The following is a 26,955-nucleotide window of genomic DNA, read 5'->3' as shown; positions in this document are numbered from 1 at the left end:
CATTTAAAAAAATGAATTACAAATTTTTGACCGCAATTTTAAAAAAATTTATAAATTAAAAATTAATTCCATTTAAAATATGTGGAAGAGTTTACTTAGGGCTATAAAATGAGCCATGATAGATAAATAAGTTATCCCAATTTTAAAAAATCATTTTTTTCAAAAAATGGCCTCGCAGAGCTACTTTGAGACCCTATATCTCCGGTTCTAGTAGTTAAGGGGCTAATATTTTGGATTCGTCAATTACAACACTTCATTAACATATATACCAAATTTCAGCAAAATCTGAGATGGTCGGGTTGTATAGTAATTGATTTGATATGGAATGACCCTGGTCTAAATTAAATAATCTGGATTGTTGACTTATAATTGTGTCTTAACCTATTCAACAATACTATATTCTTATCACTTATAATTTACCTCATGGCCAAACCAATTTTGTAGACTATTCAACATAATTTTTATTTTCAGCGTCAATTTTTAATTTAATAAATTTGTCCCATAAATATTATAAATGACTTCAATTTTATACTAAAATTAAATAAAAGCAAATATTACATATTTTTACATTTAATTTATAACAATCGGGAATAAATTGTGTAGAATGAAATAAATAATTAGTAGGAATAAAAAAATATGGGAAAGGCCTTGATAAAATAAAATCGATAAATTTTAATCAAAAAAGTTAATCAGGTGAAGTGTTGCCACCAAATAACATAATAAAAATTTTCCAGTATTCAATCACTATCATTAATTTGATAAAACCTGTAATTATTAATGTAGGCTAATTTCGACTTTCAAATAAGTATAAAAAAAAATATGATATATTAGTAATGATGATAAACGCCAAGGGGTGATGAATAGACAAAATTATAATAAAATTGTCAACATCATTAAATATTTATGCAATTTTTCAATCAGCCGGCAATCCACAAACTTCGCAAGCATCTCTACTCAAGCGTTCATTAACGAAAGTACAATGATTGCAGGTCCATTTTTTATGGGTATTGCTGTTATTACCTTTTAAACTAATTATATGATTTATTTGAAAATTTAAATGTGAAAAATAAAAGTTATCATTAATATAAATCTTTTAGACCAAAAAATTGGTTCAAATTACAATGATATACGAAATAAATTTTACTTTGGAGGAATATTCTGAGCCAAGGATGTTGTATTGTTTATGTTGGTGGATTGAGAATTAGCAGGAATGGGTGAAGCTTTATTGTGAGAATGAAATAGAAAATTTTCGCTGAATGGTTGTGCTACTCTAGTAAGATTTGGATGATTTGTATTACTAGTGGACGGATGGGAAGGCAATTGTAAGGTTGGCCCTGTTTATATATATATATAATCAAATAGATTAATGTTAATCTATCTTAATCCTATTCAAAGCCCATTTTTAACTTAATATCTATTTAATTTAATTATTTAAAAAAAAATATTATCAAAAAGTATTGCTATAATGCGAATTTTTAGTTTACGAATTATTTAAATAGTTTTTGAGAGTTTTTTATAAAATTTATTTTTTCAAATATGATTTTACCAGATTTAAGAAATAATATCGCCTAAAAATTCAAGGGCGAATAAAAAAATAATTTTCAATATATTTAGGTGTTTTTGGAAATTTTTCATAAACGTCAAATTTTTTGTTTTCCAGCTTCTTAATTCAAAATTAAAGTTTTTATGCAGTATAATAGTTTAATGTGCAATATATTGTATTGCTCGTTAAACTATTATTATTTAAACTTCAATTCCATAATTGAAGGACTTAAAAAAATTAATTTAATGTTATTTGAATAATTTAAACCCAAAAATTCACATTTAAAAATAAAAAATGATTTTTAAATAAAAACTAAGCTGTTTTTTCTGTATTCCCAGCCCTATTTGCAAGGAGAAGCTGCAACTGACAATATATAGCCAATCTTACATTATAAGATTTATAGGGTGTTTTAATAATAAGTATCAAAACTGATTTTTTTTTAGGTGGAAAGAAAATTAACAAGCCCAATTAATTTTGCAAAAGGAACATCTTGTATAAATTTTCAAATTTTATCGGGTAGGAAGAAATATGGAAAACCGAATATATAATTATTTTTAGACTTGCCTGTTACGGCCTGCAATTATTAATTTATATATTTCGATGCGTGTTAAAAAATTAAAATAGAAAATAAAATCTAGTTTGAAAATTTTTTATAGTCTTAATAATTTAAGTAAATAAAATAATAATATTGATTTTTAAAACATTTGGATTATTTAAACTGCCAACTAGTGTAATCGGCTAATTTTAGCCGACTACAAAACGACTTAGCCGAGATTTTAGGTGGAAAAATCGGCTAAGCCTAATTAGGTAAAGCCTAAAAATCGGTTAAACCTAATTAGGCTAAGCCTAAAAATTGGCTAAAATAAATTAGTCAAAATTCTGCATTAACATTAATTATTATTTATTTATTTTAGTAAAATAATTTATTTTATTTATATTTAATGTAAATATTTTATTATTATCAACAAATAAACATGATATGATTTAATATTTTTTATTTATATTATTATATTTTGAAATGAAAATATATTTATTTATTTAATGTTTTTTTAATAAAAAAAATAATATGCTGCTATATTGTAAAAATGTAATATTCTTTTTAATAATTTATTAGTGATTTTCACAATCTTCTTTGTAAATGCATCTTTTATTGAGGAATTATATTGTGAATTTTATTAGATAAATAAACAATCTTTTAGGTGAAATCTTTTATCATTTTTTTAAAATTATCTATTTATTATTAAATGAGGTGGATTTTATGAAACTTTTTTGATGTTATTTTATATGATCTTTTAAGGATAATATTTCAATGTGACAATTGTCATAATCGTTCTTTTATAAGTTTTTTGAATTTTTTTAATGAAAATTTGTTAAAATAAGTATTAATAACATGTGTAAATATAAATTTAGTGAAGATGTACCATAGAAAAGTCACAATTGTCATAATCGTTATTTTTCAAGTTTTTTGAATTTTTTTGACGAAAATATGTTAAAATAAGTATTAATAACATGTGTAAATATAAATTTACTGAAGATGTACCAATGAAATATGACAATTGTCATAATAGTTATTTTTAAAGTTTTTTGAATTTTTTTAAAGAAAATATGTTAAAATAAGTATTAAAAACATGTTTAAATAAAAATTTAGTGAAGATGTACCAAAAGTGACAATTGTCATAATCGTTATTTTTAAAGTTTTTTGACGAAAATATGTTAAAATAAGTATTAATAACATGTGTAAATATAAATTTAGTGAAGATGTACCAATGAAAAGTGACAATTGTCATAATCGTTATTTTTGAAGTTTTTTGACGAAAATATGTTAAATTAAGTATTAATAACAAGTGTAAATATAAATTTAATGAAGATGTACCAATGAAAAGTGACATTTGTCATAATCGTTATTTTTAAAGTTTTTTGAAGAAAATACATGTTAAAATAAAAATTTAGTGAAGATGTACCATAGAAAAGTGACAATTGTCATAATCGTTATTTTTAAAGTTTTTTGACGAAAATATGTTAAAATAAGTATTAATAACATGTGTAAATATAAGTTTAGTGAAGATGTATCAATGAAAAGTGACATTTGTCATAATCGTTAATTTTAAAGTTTTTTGAATTTTTTTAACGAAAATTTGTTAAAATAAGTATTAATAACATGTGTAAATATAAATTTAGTGAAGATGTACCATAGAAAAGTGACAATTGTCATAATCGTTATTTTTCAATTTTTTTGAATTTTTTTGACGAAAATATGTTAAAATAAGTATTAATAACATGTGTAAATATAAATTTACTGAAGTTGTACCAATGAAAAGTGACAATTGTCATAATAGTTATTTTTAAAGTTTTTTGAAGAAAATATGTTAATATAAGTATTAAAAACATGTTTAAATAAAAATTTAGTGAAGATGTACCAAAAGTGACAATTGTCATAATCGTTATTTTTAAAGTTTTTTGAATTTTTTTGACGAAAATATGTTAAAATAAGTATTAATAACATGTGTAAATATAAATTTAGTGAAGATGTACCAATGAAAAGTGACAATTATCATAATTGTTATTTTTGATATTTTTTGACTAAATAAGTATTAATAACATGTGTAAATATAAATTTAGTGAAGATGTACCAATGAAAAGTGACATTTGTCATAATCGTTCTTTTTAAAGTTTTTTGAAATTTTATTGACAAAGATATTTTAAAATAAGTATTGATAACACGTTTAAATAAAAATTTAGTGAAGATGTACTCTAGATAAGCGACAATTGTCATAATCGTTATTTTAAAAGTTTTTTGATTTTTTGACGAAAATAGTTAACTTGCATTCATATTGATTTTAAAATAGAAAAAAATGTTTACCCAAATTTTAAACAAGATTGTCTGGTGAAAATTGGTAAAAAAAAAATAATTTCTAAATTAGGATTAGATATTATGATATTAATTTTGCATATTAATTTCCGACCCGATGAACGGATGTAATAAAATGCCAATTTGCTCCTGTTTTTGGGGAAGAATCTATTATTACCATATGTTTTTTCTATGGCATATACTCAGGCAATTTTAATTTTACAATCTATATTTTTACCCATTTACATCAAAGAAATTTTAAAAATAACGATTATGACAATTGTCACTTTTCTATGGTACATCTTCACTAAATTTTTATTTAAACATGTTATTATTACTCTTAACATATTTTCGTCAACATCAAAAAACTTATAAAATAATGATTATGACAATTGTCGCTTATCAAGGGTACATCATCACTAAATTTTTATTTAAACATGTTATCTATACTTATTTTAAAATATTTTCGTCAAAAAAATTCAAAAAACTTTAAGAATAACGATTATGACAATTGTCACTTTTCATTGGTACATCTCCACTAAATTTATATTCACACAATACTTATTTTAACATATTTTCGTCAAAAAAATTCAAAAAACTTTAAAAATAACGATTATGACAATTGTCACTTTTCTATGGTACATCTTCACTAAATTTATATTTACACATGTTATTAATACTTATTTTAACAAATTTTCGTCAAAAAAAATAAAAAACTTTAAAATTAACGATTATGACAATTGTCACTTTTCATTTATACATCTTCACTAAATTTATATCTACACATGTTATTAATACTTATTTTAACATATTTTCGTCAAAAAAATTCAAAAAACTTTAAAAATAACGATTATGACAATTGTCACTTTTTATTGGTACATCTTCACTAAATTTATATTTACACATGTTATTAATACTTATTTTAACATACTTTCTTCAAAAAAATTCAAAAAACTTATAAAAGAACGATTATGACAATTGTCACATTAAAATATTATCCTTAAAAAGATCATACAAAATAACATCAAAAAAGTTTCATAAAATCCACCTCATTTAATAATAAATAGATAATTTTAAAAAAATGATAAAAGATTTCACCTAAAAGATTGTTTATTTATCTAATAAAATTTACAATATAATTCCTCAATAAAAGATTGTGAAAATCACTAATAAATTATAATAAAAAGAATATTACAATTTTACAATATAGCAGCATATTATTTTTTTTATTGAAAAAACATCAAATAAATAAATTTATTTTCATTTCAAAATATAATAATATAAATAAAAAATATTAAATCATATCATGTTTATTTGTTGATAATAATAAAATATTTGCATTAAATATAAATAAAATAAATAAATAATAATTAATACTAAGCATCGATGCAGAATTTTGACTAATTTAATTTTAGCAGATTTATATAGGCTTAGCCGATTTTTAGGCTTAGCCTAATTAGGTTTAGCCGATTTTTAGGCTTAGCCTTATTAAGCTTAGGCGTAGTTTTTAGCCGATTACGCAACACTACTGCCAACCCTATTTCCAAAAAATAGAAATTTTTAAGTAACCTTCCATTTCAATCAATTTTTGAAGGGTTAGCCAATTATCCAAATTGCACCACTCTTCAAACATAGCTAGATCTTTGTTTTTAAGCGCTAATAACAGTTTATCCATATCATTCTATAAATTAAAATATTTTTAAAATATTATATAGTAAAACTAACCTTCCTTTTTTTGTTGATATAAAAGTCTTTTTTTATTATTAAATGACTAATTAATTTAAATTTTACCATAACATAGATATTTCTTAATTATGGATATATTGCTTTATAAAATATGATAAATAAATTTTAAAAATATTTCATCCAAAATAATTAGGATCACACAATCGTATAGATTTCGATAATTGATCCTCTAGTCGTTCCGCCAGCTTCAAAATTCACACTCTTCTTATTTTGCTGATGACTCACTTCCGATTAATTTTTGACAACAATCTGTTTAAAGAATACAGAGGATCAAATAAAGCACTAAATAATTGCCAAAACGGGAAAATGATTGCATTCATTTTAAGTTTTAGCAAAGTGTCAAAAATTTCTTATTTTGCTTAACTCAGTAAGAGTTAATTCCGCCGGTGTCCAGGTTGGAGAACAATTAAAGGGCTATTCAGTTGTATAAATTTAGAATTTGATCCTTCAAGTCATTCCGACAACTTTTCGCTTTTTTACAAGTTTAAAATGCTATAACTCAGTAACGGTTAGTGTAACCGAATTCGGTTTGGAGAATATTAAGGCGAATCTTATTTTTGTTATAATCGATTTTTGTGAAAACTGAGGATCAATTAAGGCACTACCTATTTGCCCGAACTAGAAAAGATTGCTTTATTTTAGATTTTGACAAAGTGCTAACACCTTTCTATTTTGCTTATAACTTATGAACGGTTAATTTTACCGGTATATGGTTTAATGATTCTAAGGACGAGTTACACAAGGCATGAGTTTCAGAATTTGATTCACACTTTTTTCAAGTCATTTCGCCAACTTCAATCTTTTAAATAGATGCATCTCCGTAATGGTTAGTGCTACAGGTATCCGGTTTGGAGAATATTAAATCACAAATTTAGTATTAAATAATGGACAAGTTTCAGAATATGATCTCTCTTATTTTCGGTTTTGGAAAAGTGCCAAACGTTTTACTTGTAATTCACTAACGGTTAATTTTGCTGGTGTCCTGAATATCAATTAGGATAAATTAACAGAATAATGGTAAAAGTTTTGGTAATATATCTTCGAGCTTTCCGTCAGCTTCAGAATTCCACACTTCCCTTATTTTGCTTATAACTCAGTAAGATTTGATTTCGCCGGTGTCAAGTTTGAAGATCAATTAAGACTCTATATATTGGCATAAGTTTGGGAATTTGATCCTCAAGTCGTTCCGCCAACTTCACGGACCTTGTAAAAAGAATTTGATTATTTTTTAAAATTTACATATAGAGTAAAAAAAATATATTTTGCACTTCTAGATAAATTTTATTTTAGTAAATCTGTGATAATAATATTAGGTGAGTACCTAGCTATATCGCCATATTAAAACATAATATTTTTTCTTTAAAAAATATTAGAAAGTGGGTATTATGGTTATATTATCATCCTAAAATAAAAAAATTATAAGAACAATTGCTCTTTTTTTAAGATAACGGTCCATTAGAAGGTTCATTATACAGGGAGACTATAAAGTGTTGGTGACATTAATGAGATAGCCATTATAACGAAATCCTGGAAATCTCATTGTAACTTTAAAATATCAAAAAACATGCCCCTTCTTCTCGTAAAAATTTTTTCAGAAAATATATAAAATATTTCTTTATTATGGCTTGAGAGCGACCCACTTACCGAATATATAGCAAACATGATATAAGCAAAAAAGAAAAGGGGGAATCTATGAATGTATTTTCTAAACTAAAAGGAAAATTACTCTCATGGGCAAAATATCCATATTAGCCAAAAATATGAGTAAATGAAAATCGTTTAGGCTTTTCATGAGCTTCGTTTTGTCGTTCAAGTAAGGCTTGACATGGTGCGCGAACGAATAGAATGTCTAAATTTCAATTATGAAAAAACATTAAAAAAAATACTTTAATTACGTTGCTTTATTCTTTCCCCATTTCCACTTTTTCATAGGTAATGGGAAAAATAACCTGTAGAAAAAAACTAGACCGCTTCCAGAAATAAAGTCTACGGAGAAAAAAACCTTAATGAAAAGAAAAATGACGGAAAAAAATCTGCGCTAAATAAAAAAAACGATTATTATTAAAGAGAATATATATAATTAATCATGAAACAAAAAATATTTTCATTTTTGGTTAAATTTTATTGTTTTTAAATATTTAAAAAATTTTTTTTATCTATCATTATTATAAATGAATAAATTTTAAACTAAATCGAATAAGTTAGAGAAAACATTTTTAAGGTGACTATTTGTTGATAAATTTTAATTGGATATTATATCAGAAAAAAAGTAGGACACCCACATCCGCAGGGAGGGGGGGGGTGTTAATTTTTTTGCGTTTTTATAAAAGAATGCAGTGTATCATAGAGAAATATAAATAATTAGTAAATGACTAAATTAGGGATATCAATTTCTCGAAAAGCTATAATTAGGTAAATTTGGAGAAAACATGGGAAATAAAAAAACTATTTCCTTCTATAAAATATTTTATAGATAAATATTGATTTTTTTTCATGTTTAGAAAACATTAACATATTATTTAAACAAGTATGATATAATTTCATTAAATTTGTTCGTTATCTTCGTTTGAAAATGAAAATAATTCCAGGTCAGAGATAAAACATTTAGAATCGAGCAATTTTCATTTAGCCCATAAGCTAGAGATTTGCTCCTATAAAAAGCAATTTCATTACCTTATCAATTTTTAACCTATTTCGAGATTTCGAAGAATATTTCCATATGAGGACCATTAATTTTTTCGATATTGATTTGATTGAAAAAATAAACCTAATAAAATATTGAATATTATCAACATAATTTTTTATTAAAGTGAGGTTGTTACTAAACTAAAAGGTATTTAGCCTTTCCACCGAGTCAGTGAATTTGTAATGTGTATAGCGTATACTTTTTTTTTTAAAAAAACCTTCATTATCAAGAAGAGTAAGTCTCTTATCTCTATCAATAAAAATATAAAGTATTGTCATTTCCAGATTTGTTAAAGTAGCGCGCTATCTTTTTTGGTAGTTATAGCTAGTAGCGGTTACTTTTTTTGTAATTATTTATTTTTTTAGCGCGCTACTTAGCTACTTTTAAAAAATATAATGATGATAAGTATAAATATGAAAATTTAAATATAATATCATAATTAACTATAATTTTTATGATTTATTATTTAATTTTGAAATTTATTTTCAATTTGTAATTTATATTTTCATTTGTATTATAAACCTAAATCACGTGTTAATAATTTAAAATGTCATCGCCTAGGGATATCCAAATCGTTGAAAGTGATTCAGACAATGATATTAATGTAATGGAAGATACCAGGGAAGAAAATGTTCTTAATAGCTATAATACAAATTTCTCATTCCCTAGATTTGAATTTTTTTTAAAATAAATATAAAAACCAAAACTGGCTATTTATTTGTTTAAAATGTAAAAAAAATATTTCCTCAAATCAATCCAGTTATAACCTCCAGAAACACCTAAAGGTAAATTGTCATTTTTACATTCAAGTAGTATTTATTTTATAATAGTTTTAAGGAAATGGAGAAATATCTAAATAATTTTGGTATAGGCGACTCTACATCCAAAAAGACTAATTCAATTCCAAACCAAATAAATTAATAATACAAATGCCAATATTTCTCAGAAATTGGCTGATAAAGTTATTGTTGATTTTATAATTGATATAGTTCCTTGGTTGATAATCCATCATTTACAAAACTCTATTCCCTGGTACAACAATTTTATGTCGCCAGACACTAATGAGTAAAATAGCAGATAACTTTAAAGTAGTGCTATAAACATTTCTACGCGTTCGCGTTCATGGACAAAAATCGAACGCGTTCACGTTCATAAAACCGTTCAAAATTTTATGATAAATTTTTTTAAAATTAAATTTAATATAAATAAATGTCTTATATTTTTTAATACAATATATTTTAGCCATGTTAAAAAATAATATAGTTTTATTTTGATAATATGATTATAAATAAAATATAATATAGCGAATAAAAAGATATTTTTATTTTAAAAAAAATTTTCTTATTAAATTTTAATAACAATTGTTTTCAAAATATTTATCTAATAGACAGGAACACTTGGCAGTTAATACGGCATTAGCTTAAAAACGCGCTCTACAGGGGCAGATGAGGGGATTGCGGTATTATACTTGTTGAGTTTGGACCGATGGGTCCCTCCGACAGATTGGGAAAAATACAGTCCGTGATCGGGGGTCCGGGATGGTCGATGACGGGATCCAGGGGGCCGGGTTTTATCGATTTTGTCATGGAATCACTCGGACAACGTAGTGGAAATAATATTTTCAAAGTTTATTAAAGTCGAAGTTACAAAGCAAAAGTAAAAAAAAATCAAACTCATCCAATAATTAATCAAAAAAATAATGTATATAAATTTCACAATCGCGAATTTCATTTTTCGTGGTCTTTATTAAAATAATAAAAAAAAGAATGTTAATAATGCAAGCCCATCTCGAAAACTGGCTAGAACCAGTTTTGAGGATGAAATCAAAACAAGCTTGGTATACGTGAACAAAGGAAAAAAAAGAAGATATACATGATAATGAGAAGAAAAAAACACATCACTTCTAATTGAATAAAGAAAATAAAAATATAAATGGTAATATAAAAACATATCACTGGAACAAAGACATAATATAATAACTATTATAAATTAGTTAAAACACAACAATACTTAATAAACAGCTCTTTTAATGTGGAGAATTAATTAAAAACATATTGTTTTGTTATTTGCAAAAAATTGAGATAAGTTATCCTCCTCGAATCCATTCTCTACTCTTGCCAAAAAAAGAATATCTCGAAATTAACAGTTCTTTAGGGTTTTCAAAGCATTTTTTTCAATAACGCTATAAGTTTATTTTTAATAGGCTCGTTCTGTGGAAGTTTTATCTATGGCCATTGAAGTTTGAATGCTGGATGTATAATTGCAGAAAGAATATATTGATCCTTAATATATGTTCAAATCTTTAAAAAAAATAAAATTTATGTAATTAATTGAGAGTGTAAGGTTTAATACCTTTTATTAATCCCATTTAATACGGCGTCTATCAATGATTGACCATATTTGAGGCCACAAATTTTTTAATTTTAAAATAACTATCATTATTGTTGGGGTCAAATATCCCAAATGCATTATTTCTTCAAAATTAATGATTTAACTTAGTTATATCATATAAAATCAAATAATTAATATTAAAATCAAATGTCGTTTTAAATTGGAACCTGAAGATTTTTTGACAATACTTTTTGGCCACATTTTACACTTGGTAAGCATTGGATTAGTTCCTTCAATATAGGATGTTAATGTAAAACATTTATCAAATTTGGCCATAGTAATGATAATTCATCTGATTTTGGATTTTCAGAATCAGATGATGAGGATTAAATAATAATATCCATGTTTATGCTAATCTATTAAATTAAAATATAAACAATAATATTCAAATTAATAAACTATGTGTTAAAAAAATTGAAATGTGAAAAGGAAATACACAGCTGATTATCGGAAATATTAAATTTTTCAAATAAATAAAAATAAAAATATTTTTAAAATTGAACGAACGTTAAATTCGAACGCGTTAGTAATAAAAAAGAAACGCGTTCACGTTTAAAGTTTGTCAAAAATAAAAGGAACGCCGTTCATCATTTTTTTCAAAAAAACGAACTTCTTACAACACTACTTTAAAGTGATGAAAGTGCTCTATTAGTAGAGTTATCAGAGATATCATATATATGTACCACGGCAGATAGTTGGGCACATAACAGAAGGTAAAAACTTATAAAATGCAATAAATTACCATAAATATTTATTTTTATTACATAATTTTTTTATAATCAAAACTAACTATATTTTAATATTTATAAATGTTGATTTTTATATATTTACTATACAATAACATTATAAGCAAAAAATACAAATTTGTTTCTAAATTTTAAAAAGTAGCTTTAGGAAGTAGCTAAAGCTACTTTTAAAAAATAGTAGCTAATAGCGCGCTACTTTTTCAAATAGGGATAGCGGTAGCGCGCTACTTTTAAAAGTAGCCTTTAATAACTCTGGTCATTTCTTGGAAAATATATTTTTTAACAGGATATTAATCCTCAAAACTATACTTGCCCAAAAAGTTGAGCTAGGCAACTTTAAGGAAACAGTCCTATTTTTATCTCTAATTAGTTGTTTTTCCTACTTATTTTAAACTACTTTTGGCCTTTCCTGGTAAAATTTGATTTGGACATATTTTATTTGTTGTATCATATGAAAGCAAATTTCCATAAGCAGAACACCCGATGCATTCGATAGTTGGTATTTATTTCTTAGAAGTGTCCATGCCTTCTTCATATTACTTGCATCATCAGTTAATACGGTGTTAATTTTTGTGTGTCCTAATTCTTCAATTATCTTAATAAATAGCGTATTAGTCCCTGTTTCAATTAATTTACAAAATATGGGGCTTGAGATTGCTATAAAATTTTGCATTCCGTTGTCCACCTATTACTAATGAGGGTCAAATTTTCATTCTTATCCAATCTTTCCATTACTGTATTTTTAATCTTTTTTTCATTCACAGTTTAAAATATCTTGAAGACATTTTAAATGCAGGTTCTAACCCCTCCAAGCAGGATAATATGAATTGGAAACTACTTATAAAATATTAAATTTAAATATATCTCTTTAATCCATAAGTAATATAATGTTTATATAGCAAAACTTTTTACTTTAACAAAAATAAAAAATTATCTTTCGCGCCGGAAAGGATTAAAGAGTGAAATAATTTTTCCCAATACACATATTGAGTTATGGAAATTGAATAATTTGACAAAGATTACTTTTGAAATTCAATATCTAGTTTACTTTGCTTTACAGATGATACACTATCAATTTCATTAAATTGTTTTGTTTGACTTGTATGGTTTTTTTAGAATAATTAATTGATTTCATCAGTCTAAATTATCTTTAAGATTTCTTATATTATTATAAATTTCATATAATTATAAATATTTTTTCTAGGCTAGGTAATTAATTTAGTAAAGTATCTTGCAAAATTTAATATCCAAAATTGCAAATAAGATGGAATAATTATTAGTTTAATCCCTATTCTTACTTGTTACTTCAGTTATTACATATTTTAATTAAATATATTTCTGCTAAGTAAATAATTTTCAAATGAACATTACTTGAGTCGAGCTATTATTATGGTATGGAGAATGATGTATACGTAAAAAAACAAAAAATAATTATGAACTAGGAGGGAAAAATATTTTAGTAAAATATAATAAAATCGTGATTATTTGATCAAAAAATATATTTTGAAAATTGGAAAAACTATAGGGTAAATTTGAATTTTCTAGGGAAATTTACCAAATTTCTGTTGTGTTACAATACAATCCATATTAAGTATAATTTATGCGATATTAATATCGTGTCTAATATTACGGTTAATTTATCAGGACATCGGGAAACAGATACGCTCGGCAATTATCACAAAATAATTTATATATTTTATTATAAGAACTGAATTAAATTATTGACAACAATTTTTTATAATATTTTTGCGATAGTTTTCTTTTCATTTAGAGTTAAAATAAATTTTAAATAAAAAAGATTGTTTAAAATATCTTGCAACATTTGTTCTATACTATTATTAAATATATAAGCATATTAAATATTTAAAACCTTGTTCTGAACTATAAATATATTGCTAATAAGGAGGGATCTGGAATGGACAAAATTTTCATTGTTATTTAATTTAAAAATACTTTTATAGAAAAGGTATAATTTTATAATTCTAATAATAAAATAATACAAAAATCAGAAAAAATTGGTTTGGAATTTTATGTTTTTAAGTTCCGATTTTCTACGGGCTAGGAAAAATGTTGAACCTATGTGCCTCAGAACAGAGACCTTTTAATCAAGCCCACTCCAGGTCCGCAGTAAAAAAAATTTATAAGGCCCAGGTCCGGCCCATATTTAATATTTAATAAAATACCCAAGCCGGACCTAAAGTAAGTTCCAAAAAATTTCCCCATGCCCGACCCAAGCTCATATCCATTTACTTAATTTATTGTATTTAATGAAAATAAATATTTATGTATATTTAGGCGACCATTTTGTTAGCAAAACTGAAATTTATTATTATTAGAAGAAAAATATTGCTATATTTTTTTTAAGTTAACCGAATGTCTTAAATAAGCTTAATTTAAATAAAAAGTTTAGGCCCATGCCTATTAAAAAAAAACCAAAAACCTTAGCCCGGCCTGGGACCGATAGAAAATATAATATTAGGAACCTATGGGCTAGCCCCATGACGGTCTCTGGTTCAGAACTCTACAAATTTAAAACAATTATTACACAGGCGTTCCAAAAGACGATTTCTACTTGCGACCCGATCGAACTGTACATCTATACATAGGTCATTAAGGCCCACGGCGTATCTTAAATATTTATTTCTATAATCTTTTTAAATTTTGTTTATAATTTTTATGATATGGTATGTATATTTTTAATATTAATAATCAAAATTTTTTCTTATGTTATTCTTTTTAATATTGAATTTGAAAATAAAGATCCTAATATAACAAAAAATGTTTGACTTTTTAATTAATATATAATAAAATAAAATATTATTAAAAAATTTTTTAATGTCTACTTATTTTTTAAATTTGTTATTTCAATCCAATCACAAATAGTCATTATAAAAATGTTTTTCCCATTATATTCAAGATAGTATATTTTGTTGCAATTATATTAAAGATTTTTTTTGAAAGTTTTTTGGTCAGGTTTTTTTCCGGGATTCCTTTCATAAAATTTATTATGAAAACCTACTTGATTATCATCCGTATATTTAATCCTATTTTCCAAAGGAAAAGGTGGAATATTGTGGTCAGAATTGAAAGTATAGACAGGTTGAAGAGGATGAGAGGCTGGAACGTTAATTATAGCAAATTCGACGGGAAAAGTGCCAGCTTGTTGGGTTACTTCATTACCGTATTCATCCTTGGTCTGTATAAAAAAAATATAATTTTATCTTATAAATAAATGTTGAAAACTTTATTTCTTGTTTTTTAAAAAAATCATTTATTTCTTTCTTTTCTTCATTCATTATCTTTTTCATATCTTTCGTTTTTCTCTTTAATAATTATTTCTTTTATTTTTTTATTCCGTCTATTCTCTTGTTATCTTATATATTAACTTTTTTTTGTCTTTTTCAAAAAAAATTTCATTAACTTGTATTGTGATATTTACCTTGTAGAATACGTCAGGCACGTATTGAATGTTAGTGGAAGGCTTGACAAATGCCAATTCCGGACACTCTTTGGTCGGCAGCAAGCAGCCATCCCTTACCAAAGCACAACACTGTTCGCTCACCTGGTAACCTTCAAAATGAATAGATTCATTTTCATCTCCTAGAAAATTTTAATTTTTTTAAGCTTTTAATATGTGATAGTAATAAATTATAATAAGGTTTAATTGCAGAAGAAAAAATAAATGGAAGAATAATTCCTGAAAACTATAAGGTTATAACATTTATCTATTTTACCTGTTACTATCACGGTAAAGAATTTGGACCCATAAACGTTATTGGTTGAAAGTCTACATATATTCGGGTTCAAATTTTGGTTAGACGCAGCTATCACGCATTCGCTAGCGCTCAAAAAGTATGTATCCTATTTCGATTAAAATGAAAAACAAAGAATATATATAATCAAGTTCAAAATAGAATGTTCTGATGAAATGAAGTATTGTAATTACATTTTTATAAATGGATGAATATGGAATATTAAAAAAAATATCAAATCAAACTTCTAAAAAAATTATCTTTTTTTGGTTTTAAAAATATTACCATCCTTAGTACCCCATAGTAGAGATCTGCAAAGCCCAGTCCGGCCAGAGCGGACTTATTCTTTAAAAAATCGGGTCGGGCCTAATATTTAAAAAAAATTAAAACCGGCTCGGGCTTTATTTTTTAAAATAATAATATTCAATTTTGTGAAATAAATTGATACATTTCAAAATTTTTGCAAGTAACAGGGCGACAATATTTTTCCATTTGCAGAATATTATTTTTACAGGGCTAGATCGGGTGTACAAATAATTTTTATTTAACTTTAGGTTAAGGTTAAATCAAAAAGTTTCGTTATGAATCAGTCCGAACAAGTTTTTAAAAAATAATTTCGGGTCGGGCCAGGCATGGTAAATCAGGTCTGATGTAGATCACTTCCCTGCAATCCTAATCAAACAATAAAAAAATTCCATAAAAGACGAGTTTTTGCTAGTGTTGTTAAACGGCTCGATTTGAGCCGATTTTTAAAAACGGCTAACTCAACATTATAGCCAGGAAAATATTGCCTAAGCTTCGAGATTTCACCAATAGATGTTCAATCCTATATGCTCTTTATGAGCAAAATCTTTAGACTTGCATAATATTTTTATGGATAAAATATTGAGTTAATCGTTTTTAAAAATCGGCTCAAATTGAGCCGTTTAACACTAGTTTTTGCAAAGGAAAATTAAAAAATCCCGCTATTACCCAGAAGGTAACCTGCATCGAAAATTCGGACTAAATCAAAATACCTCCTACCTACTGTTGCGTATTGGCTAAAAACAACGCCTAAGCCTAAAAATCGGCTAAAATAAACTAGTCAAAAATTCTGCATCGATGCCTAGCATTAATTATTATTTATTTATTTTATTTATATTTAATGTAAATATTTTATTATTATTAACAAATAAACATGATATGATTTAATATTTTTTTATTATATTGTTATATTTTGAAATGAAAATAAATTTATTATAAATTTATTTAATAATATGCTGCTATTGTAAAAATGTAATATTCTTTTTAATATAATTTATTAGTGATTTTTACAATCTTCTTTGTAAATATATCTTTTATTGAGGAATTATATAGTAAATTTTATTAGATAAATAAAATATCTTTTAGGTGAAATCTTTTATAATTTTTTTTATCAATTTTGTAAAATTATCTATATTTTTATTAAATGTGCTGGTTTTTTCTAAATTATTTTTTAAAAATATTTATATTAAACTTTTTTGATGTTATTTTTAGAGATGTAAAGGTAGGGAAATTTCCCGGGAACATTCATATTTTACCGGGAAATTTCCCGAATTTTCCCTTAATATAAATATATTATTTATTTGCAAAAATTATGATTTATATTTTATTTCAATAATTATGATTTATAATTTAATTTATAAATAATTTTTATTTTACTCGTGAGTCTTTAAACTTATTTTTTTATTAGTGCAATCATTGAGTGCAATTTTTCAAATCTATAATTTTAAAAGTACAAAAATAAAGGTAAAATGTTTCACATTATATTCTCATACATAATATTAATGTGATATATTAATGAATTATTAATAATTAATGATATATTTAGATTTGATATATAATAGTGCGCAGAAATTGAGCGTTTGCAGTATGTTTGTTAATGTAACGCATCTTTGTTTAGATTGAAAGCAGTATATTTTTTATTAAAGTTTTTTTTATAATTTCTTAAACAAAAAAAGAGTTTATTTCTTACCTTAAGGTAAAATAAGGAAGTTTAATAATATTTGTTTATTTAGATTTACTAAGAATTTATGATTCAATCAGGGTTTTCAAATTTTTTTGTGGCCTTGGATGCAAAACATATGTATATAAATGTTTCTTTGTTTATCCTACCTTAATTTATATATTTATAATAATCTATATATTTTAATATAAATGTGAAATAAATTTTGAATAGTTTGCATATTTATATATTTTATATTTTTTTCAAGACACTAGATATAAAAATAAATAGATTTAGAAATATTGCTAATCAAATTTCAAATTTATGATATAATTTGATTAAATCTATCTAATAATTGCTAAATAAATTTTTAATAGTTGCTTATTTATTTATATTTTACAAAATAATTTTAATTACTATATTTTTCAATCTTTATGAAAATGTACACCATAATAAGAGTATTAAATGTCTTATTTAATAAAATAATTTTAATTATATTTTTCAAAAATGGACACTAGAATATGGAATAATATAACTTTATTATATATAAATAAATAGAATTACAAAAAAAACAAATCAATTTTCATAGATATAATTTCATTAAATAATGAGGTTTGATTTGCAGGTATATCTGTTGAATTTAGAGGCCACAATTCAATTTTCCATTAAAGTATAATACAATGGAGATATTTCATTTTTGAAAAAATATTTGTTTGATTTATATTTTATAGAGAAACATTCTATAATAATGTTAAATTTATAGATAAATATATATTTTACTGGCTCTCAAGGCACCCTTTCCAAAGTCAATATATCCAACAATGCATTTAATTTTAACCCACTTGCCTTCCTTTGGTATAATTTCTTTAGGACTAAAACTATCCTCTATTGTTGGCTCCATGAATTTAATGCAATCATACCATCTGTATGAGAGTTTAGAGCCAGAAGCTCCTGAAACCTTTGGTCTTTAAAGTTTTGCAACTTATTCTTTATGCATGCTACAGTTGTATCATGCAATGGAAATTCCATCCCCAAGCTATTAAAAATATAATTTATCATTATTTATATATATTTACCTTAAACTACTGGTTAATAAACCATCTAATACTAATATAGAATTCTTATGGTCTGGACGCTGCTGGCTCCAGACCATTTGTTGAGTTTCCAGTAAGGTACAAAATTTTTTAGTAACCTTATCATCCCTTCTAAAATTATAATATGTATCCTAAAATTATATAAATATAAATTCCAAAATTATATAAATAATCATTTCTTAAATTATATAAATATCAATTAATATATTCTAAATAATATAATATCAATTAATATATGAAATAAATTATACCTACAATTTGTATCCATTATTAAATTTTAGCGCAAAATTAAAAAAGCATAGAAAAAATCTAACCAGTTTGCTTTTTTATTAACGTTTGCCTAAAAAAATCCAAGCTGCACTCTACCATATTAGCTTTTAAAACGGAGAGTTGCAACGCTCAATTTGTGCGCACTATAAGTATCTTTATATGTTAATCATACTATATAACTGATATAATGATTTATGATGTTTAATATATTTTAATCATACTATATAACTGATATAATGATTAATTGATGTTTAATTTAAATTAATATGATTGCAATATTTTATAGATGCCTCGGAAATCTTCCAATATCTGGAAACATTTTATTAAAGTTAGAGCTAATAACAAGAAAGGATACATATCAATATGCAAATATTGTCAATTAACATATAATTTCCCAAATTGAACAAAGATGTCTCAGCATATCAAAAAATTTCAAGGGTATATTAACAGTTTACAATTTAATGAAGTTGATCGTGATAATAATAATTCTACTGAAGAGGATGTTGTAGTATGTTTACCAGATTCCAGTAATCCTAATAAAATTATATCCCAAAAAAACATAAATAAAACCATTCTAAATACTTTTAAAGAAAATACCAATAATTTTAATGCTGGCACATCTAAAATTAAAAATTTTTTCGACACTATAACCGAACAAAATCAAACGCAACTTGACAGTGCTTTGGCATTGGTTATTTTTATGTCAAATTGCCCTTTTAATTTAGTTGAAAATAAATATTTCATCAATTTTTTAAAATTAATGCGTCCAGCCTATAAAATTCCTTCTAGACATGCAATTAGTAACACATTACTAGATTTTGAATACATTAAAGTGAAAAATATTATTAACAATAAATTCAATAATTTAAAAGATTTTACTCTCATAAGCGATGGCTGGACAAATATTCGCGGAGAGTCCATTATTAATTTTATAATAATAACTCCAGAACCAATTTTTTTTAAATCCATTGACACAGGTTCCAGTGCTCACACTGGTGAATATATCGCATCTGAGTTGATCAAGGTAATAGAAGAAATTGGTTGTCAAAAATTTATCTCACTAGTAACTGATAATGCAAAGAATATGAAAAAGGCCTAGAGTCTTGTTAAGGAAAAATATAATTATATTGAATGCTTTGGATGTGCCGCACATGGGTTGAATCTGCTTATTAAAGATTTATGCCAAATACCTTTTATTAAAAAGATCATCAAAAAAACCAAGCAAATAATTAAATATATAAAATTTCATGGTATTTTATTAGCAACTTTTAAAGAAAGGCAAATAATGAAAGGATATAAATCTTCCTTAAAATTCCAAGTCCGACAAGATGGGGAGGTTTTGTTATAATGTTGCAAAGTGTTGTGAAAAATAAGGAAGTTTTGCAAGAAATTGCAATTTCTAGTTTATTTACAAACAAACAAAGAAGGCTTATTATATTAGACAAAGAAGGATACTGGGATAAATTAGAGTCTGTACTGACCTTTTTGGAATTTATTTATAAGAAAATTATATTTGTAGAATCGGATTCAGCGGTATTATCTGACGTTCCAGAAATATTTTGGGACATAAAAGATAAACTCAATTCATCAACTTTTATTTTTAATGAAAATGATTAGAAAAGTGTTAAGATGCATATTAAAAAACGAAAGAAATTTTGTTGCCGAGAATATCATTATGCAACAAATCTTCTGGATCCTCGATATTATGGTGTGATTTTAACAGACCGTGAATTAACAGCAGCTTTAAATATAATAAATATTATTTCAGGCCAAATTAATTGCGATATTGAAAAAATTATGGGTAATTTAGCAGAATATCGTTCAAAACAAGGTTTCTATAAAGGAGCTGGCATATGGGAGAGCTCAATCCATACCAAAACACTCATATGGTGGAAAGGGTTGTGTACAAATCAACCCCTTTGTCAGGTGGCAGTAAGATGTCTTTCGATACCACCCTCAAGTGCCTCTTCAGAAAGAGTCTGGTCAGCATTTGGAAAAATTCATTCAAAAACGAGAAATAGAATGAAAGAGTCGAAAAATTAATATCAATAAGGCATAACATACATTTAAAGGATCATACAAATACATCAAGTTCGGGATATCATCAAAAGAGTTCAGATTCCGATTTATCAATATCAAGTGATAATGATGATATTTCAATTTCATCCCATGAAGATATTGATGCTATTTCATTAGCATCCCAAGAATTTTATGTAATTTCTGATACATGCTTTTTGTAATTAATAAAGTTATTCAAAAAATGATGTTTATAGTGTATTTATTTTTGTCTTTATTGTTTAATTATATTATTTTCCCTTAGTTCCCCAAATTTAATAAAGTTATTCCATAAAAAAAATTGAAAGGTTTAAAGTATATTTTGTGGTTATTTTTTAATTTTCCGTTATTTCCCCCTTTCCCTTTTTTCCCCAATTTTCCCGGGGAAATTTTCCCTGAACCAATCGGGAATTTTACATCTATAGTTATTTTATATGATCTTTTTAAGAATAATATTTTTTAATGTGAGAATTGTCATAATCGTTATTTTTAAAATTTTTTGACGAAAATATATTAAAATTAGTATTGATAACATATTTAAATAAAACTTCAGTGAAGATGTACCATAGAAAAGTGACAATTGTCATAATCGTTATTTTAAGAGTTTTTTGAATTTTTTTGACAAAAATAGATTAAAAAAAGTATTGATAACATGTTCAAATAAAAATTTAGTGAAGATGTACCATAGAAAAGTGACAATTGTCATAATCGTTATTTTTAAAGTTTTTTGAATTTTTTTTGACGAAAATAGGTTAAAATAAGTGATGATAACATGTTTAAATAATATTTAGTGAAGATGTACCGTAGAAAAGTGACAATTGTCATAATCGTTATTTTTAAAGTTTTTTGAATTTTATTGACGAAAATAGGTTAAAATAAGTATTGATAACATGTTTAAATAAAACTTCAGTGAATAATAACATGTTTAAATAAAAATTCAGTGAAGATGTACCATAGAAAAGTAACAATTGTCATAATCGTTATTTTAAAAGTTTTTTGAATTTTTTTGACGAAAATATGTTAAAATAAGTATTGATAACATGTTTAAATAAAAATTTAGTGAAGATGTACCAAAGTTTTTTGAATTTTTTTGACGAAAATAGGTTAAAATAAGTATTGATAACATGTTCAAATAAAAATTCAGTGAAGATGTACCATAGAAAAGTGGCAATTGTCATAATCGTTATTTTTAAGTTTTTTGGACAAATGGGTTAAAATTAGTGCTATAATAAATTTAATAGGTATAGAAATTAAGATACAAATATTTATTTTCTTTTAAGCTAAAGATAATTTGATTGATAAATAATCATTCATTAACTCGACATTTTCTTTTCTATTTTTTCATATAATTTGATGTAAATATTAATAAATTTTTTTATAAAATAACATCAAAAAAGTTTAATATAAATATTTTCAAAAAATTATTTAGAAAAAACCACCTCATTTAATAAAAAAATAGATAATTTTACAAAATTGATAAAAAAAAATTATAAAAGATTTCACCTAAAACATTGTTTATTTATCTAATAAAATTTACAATATAATTCCTCAATAAAAGATATATTTACAAAGAAGATTGTAATAAATTATATTAAAAAGAATTACATTTTTACAATAGCAGCATATTATTTTTTTTATTAAAAAAACATAATAAATAAAAAATATTAAATCATATCATGTTTATTTGTTGATAATAAAAAAATATTTACATTAAATATAAATAAAATAAATTATTTTACTAAAATAAATAAATAGCCAGCAGGACTAATTTATTTTAGCCGATTTTTAAGCTTAGCCTAATTAGGCTTAATTCACCTAAAATCTCGGCTAAGCCGATACCACAATTTCAATTATTAAATAATTCCATGGATCGAATATCTGATTATTTAATTCATTATTTTAAAATTGAATATTATTTTAATTACTTTATTCCTCAAACAGGAAACTTTCCCCTCTTCTCCTTCGCTTTTGTCCTTACGCATTTTACGTTTTGCTATAAGATCTGTGAATATCCAACCTACTTTACGCAATCCCAATTTTTCGGCCACGTAATCGGCCTTTGTTTCGTCTATTTTTGTTTATTCATGTATAAAAAATTTAGCAAAACGTATTACAGTTTCGATAAAAAAAGAAATCCTTCAATCAAAAATGAAGAGTTTGTTTAAAAAAGTTTAGTTATGCTTTTTTCTTTATTTTTATTAAATTATGCCAACAGATACATGCCGCTACTCACGTTATCAGCCAGTATCGATTTAGTCCGATACTTTCAATTTTAGTGGATAATTAACCCTCATAAAAAAATACTTTTTAGCCCATATTAAGCCATGAATTGATAAAAAAATTTAACCACCAATTTTTCAGATAAGAAAGAACGATATTTTAATTTATTTTTAATCTTATGTAAATATTAATTATAAATAATAAAAAATGATAATAAATGAAATTTAATAATAATATAATTTTATTATTATAGGAATTGGCGATATCGTATTGGCATCCAAAAAAGTGGTATCTACTTTTCTAATTTTTTTGGTTAATATAGGTAGGAAACATTTTTAAACAATGGTATCATTTCAGGGTAAAAATGGATATTTTGTTGCAAAATCTATGTCTATTAATACAAAATGAACTTTGTTTGAAAAAAGAAGGTTAAAATAGTAATGATATTTTTGTATATAAAATTTATCTCTAGCATAGAAAAATAAAATATAATAAAATTTAAGAAATTTTAAAGTGATAATTAAACATTATTCTAATAGAATAATAATAATCCTATCTAGTAGTAATCATAATGGTAAGACCTCACGATACCCTTAATTCAAGTGCTTCAAGCTCTGTCACTCACCATTTCCTCAGCTAAGTATATGTTCCTAGATTCTACAACAATCATAGGGGAGACCGGGGTAAAACGATAGGCATTTTGCATATTTACCATAAAAATTTTAAATAAGAGTCAAACACAACAAATTATAAATCAATGTGTAGCCCCATCTCTCTTCTACAAGATAAAAAAAAGTGTAGCCCTCTACCTATAATATTTTAGGAGCTATGATTAGTTATGTAAAACTACTCATTTTCGCCATTTTACCCTGCCAGGGTAAAATGGATAAGCACTAGGGTAAAGTGGTTAAAATAATATTTGACACATATTTATTGTTTTATTTAACAAATATTACAAATTTAAGATTTATTTATGATTTTTATTTAAAAACTAATTGATACAATAAGGACATGTAAAATAATTATCATAATTAGCACATTTAGAATGTGCCCATTCAAGGCACATTGTACATTTTAGCCATTCATCGCCCTCGCGACTATTTTTATTACAAATAACACATAAACAATTATTTTTTGATATTTTTTTTTCTCTGAATTAATAATTTTTTTTTATAAGGTGTAGATGTTAATATTTCTGAATTCTTTTTTTTAGATATTTTATCCGATGAAATATTGAATAATTTTGGAATAGGTATTATAGATGAAGGATTGAATACTTTATTATAATTTTTTGAGCATGATGGTAACATATCATGATAAGGTTCATCAATATCATCTGGAACATTTTCGTTCAATAATATAGATAAATCATAGCATTATTTTGAGTCACTGTAAGATTTTGAGTCACTGTAATATTTTCATCATTATTTTCAAATTCAATATTTGAGTTAGCATTTGAATTATTGCAGCAGATATAATCTTGTTCTGATATATTTGGGTTTAAAGGAAATATGCCACATGCTAAGAATCCATTTAATATATTATTTGATGTCACTGCCCTTGGTATTTCATTTTTTAACAGTCCTGGAATATCATAAATCTGAAATTGTTGCCCCACATGATTTTTAGATTGAGCATTATTAAAATTATGAAATACAATATAATTTCAATTGAGCATTTTTATTAAAGTTACCAAATTAATATTGATATTTAGATTGAGCATTATTAAAATTATGAAATACAATATAATTTCAATTGAGCATTTTTATTAAAGTTACCAAATTAATATTGATATTTAAATTGAGTTATTAAAATTATGAAATACAATATAATACAAACAATATAATTTAATTACTTGTTTAGGCGTTAATCCCATAAATGACCTACTTGTTTCTAATATGTAGTCACACAATCTAGATTCTTCTTCATTTGTAAATATTTGTTTATGATGATCTGAACTTTTAATACCAATTTTACATCTCCTTCTCAACGTTGTATAAGGTATGTTAAATTTTTTAGCAGACAAATTTAATGAAGTATTATTTGTTATTTTATATTTTATGGCTTCATTTATTATATTTACATCTCTGTATATGGTTTTTCTTTTATAATTTCTCATTATTTGATTGATACAATAAAAATTATAATAAATGAATTAATGAAAAATTAATGTGAATAATTTTATATTTTAACCGTTTTACCCATAACAGCTTTACCCCTAGGTGACATATATTATAAATATCGTTATTGCGTGACTTCTAATATAGCTAAAGATGTCAGATAAATTTTATTTTATAGCTAATACATTTAGGAACATGTGTGCCAAATTTTGAATCCTGAGGATATGTAAATTTTACTAAAAGCAAAATATACTAGAGAATGATTTTTATATTTTTTGGGTAAAAACAGTTTTTTGACAAAATAAATAAAACCAGGTAAGTTTTTTAAAAGATGAACATAGGTAAGAACTTAGATATAAAAATACATCTTCACACCAAATTTAAGGTCTTTATACTCAATGGTTAAAAAGTTATTCGCGTTAACATTGTTACCCCGTCAATCGCTTTACCCCGGTCTCCCCTACTCCTCAATTTTATATTTAGATGTCCCCTTCTACTTTACTTTACCCTAACTTTTTAGTCTTTCAATTTTTTTTCTAATGAATTCCGTTCTCCTTTCTACATGATCAAGCCAACGCAACTTTATATTTGAAGTAATCATCAACGTTCCACTAATTTCATTCCTCAAATGCTAAATTTATCTTATATCCAATTACTAATTATTGATTCTTTGGCTTATAATTACCTAAATATTTCAGAGACTTGCAAACATATACCATTCCCAATCTAGCCCAATTAATATGGGAATATTTAAATAAAATCCGAATCAAGCTATTTTGCGACGATTTAGGGTGTGTAAATAAAAAAAAATTTGATTTAAACCGCGAATTAAATCAATTAAAAAAATCTAAACCAATTTTTAGGTTGAATTATAGCGACCTTTAGGGTTCCTTACAACAAAGTCCTTAACATTAATAAAACAAAGGGACATTTATTGGTAAATCTCGAATATCTACATTTCAGCCCTTCTGAATTCGGATCTGGGACTATTCTTATATCGCCCTATGAGGTCTATAACAAAACCCTCAACATCATTGAGACAAAGGAGCATTTATCGATAAAGCCCTTATCAATTCCGGTCTGGAACTATTCTTATATTGTTCCATAGAGTCCCTCCAACAAAACCCTTAACATTATTTAAACAAAGGGCATTTATCGGTAAAATTTGGATGACTACAAATTCAGCCTTATTTACACTTCCCTAAAATGATCCCATTTGTAAATACAAATTAAAAATTTATTTTCAAGCCAGACCCAAAATTTTTAAAATTCGTTATTTTTAATAATTATGACTGTAGTTTGAAATTTTTTAAAAGGCACATTTTTCAAAATTAAAATAATCTGAACCCAACCCTTTTTAAAAGTTTAGGGAAAATTGTTTTCTTTTATCTATCTTTTGAAAGATATCATGAAAATTCGCTTAAATAAAAATTTTTATTTTTTAAAATTGTAATATATTATTCTAAATATAATGGTGATAAACTATTTTATTTTTCTGGACTCTGAACTCGTACCGGTTCA

General features: G+C 24.8%; 1 protein-coding gene across 1 annotated transcript in view; it reads right to left on the bottom strand.

Moving 5' to 3' along the window:
- Positions 1-572: 572 nt before the first annotated feature.
- Positions 573-26,955, bottom strand: part of LOC135927566 (nuclear protein localization protein 4 homolog) — a 97,672-nt gene continuing 71,289 nt past the window's right edge. The window contains exons 11-18 of the mRNA XM_065463628.1: positions 23,020-23,162; positions 15,695-15,821; positions 15,400-15,560; positions 14,980-15,156; positions 7,864-7,986; positions 5,961-6,072; positions 1,145-1,334; positions 573-1,028 (exon numbers count right to left, since the gene is read on the bottom strand). Coding sequence (XP_065319700.1) covers positions 914-1,028; positions 1,145-1,334; positions 5,961-6,072; positions 7,864-7,986; positions 14,980-15,156; positions 15,400-15,560; positions 15,695-15,821; positions 23,020-23,162 — 1,148 coding nt within the window. The 3' untranslated portion in view covers positions 573-913. The remainder of the gene's footprint in view (positions 1,029-1,144; positions 1,335-5,960; positions 6,073-7,863; positions 7,987-14,979; positions 15,157-15,399; positions 15,561-15,694; positions 15,822-23,019; positions 23,163-26,955) is intronic.

The sequence above is a fragment of the Gordionus sp. m RMFG-2023 genome, chromosome 3, assembly GCF_954871325.1.
Source record: "Gordionus sp. m RMFG-2023 chromosome 3, tfGorSpeb1-WG-v2, whole genome shotgun sequence".
Lineage (NCBI taxonomy): Eukaryota > Metazoa > Nematomorpha > Gordioida > Chordodea > Parachordodidae > Gordionus > Gordionus sp. m RMFG-2023.
This window is presented reverse-complemented; position numbering and strand designations above follow the sequence as displayed.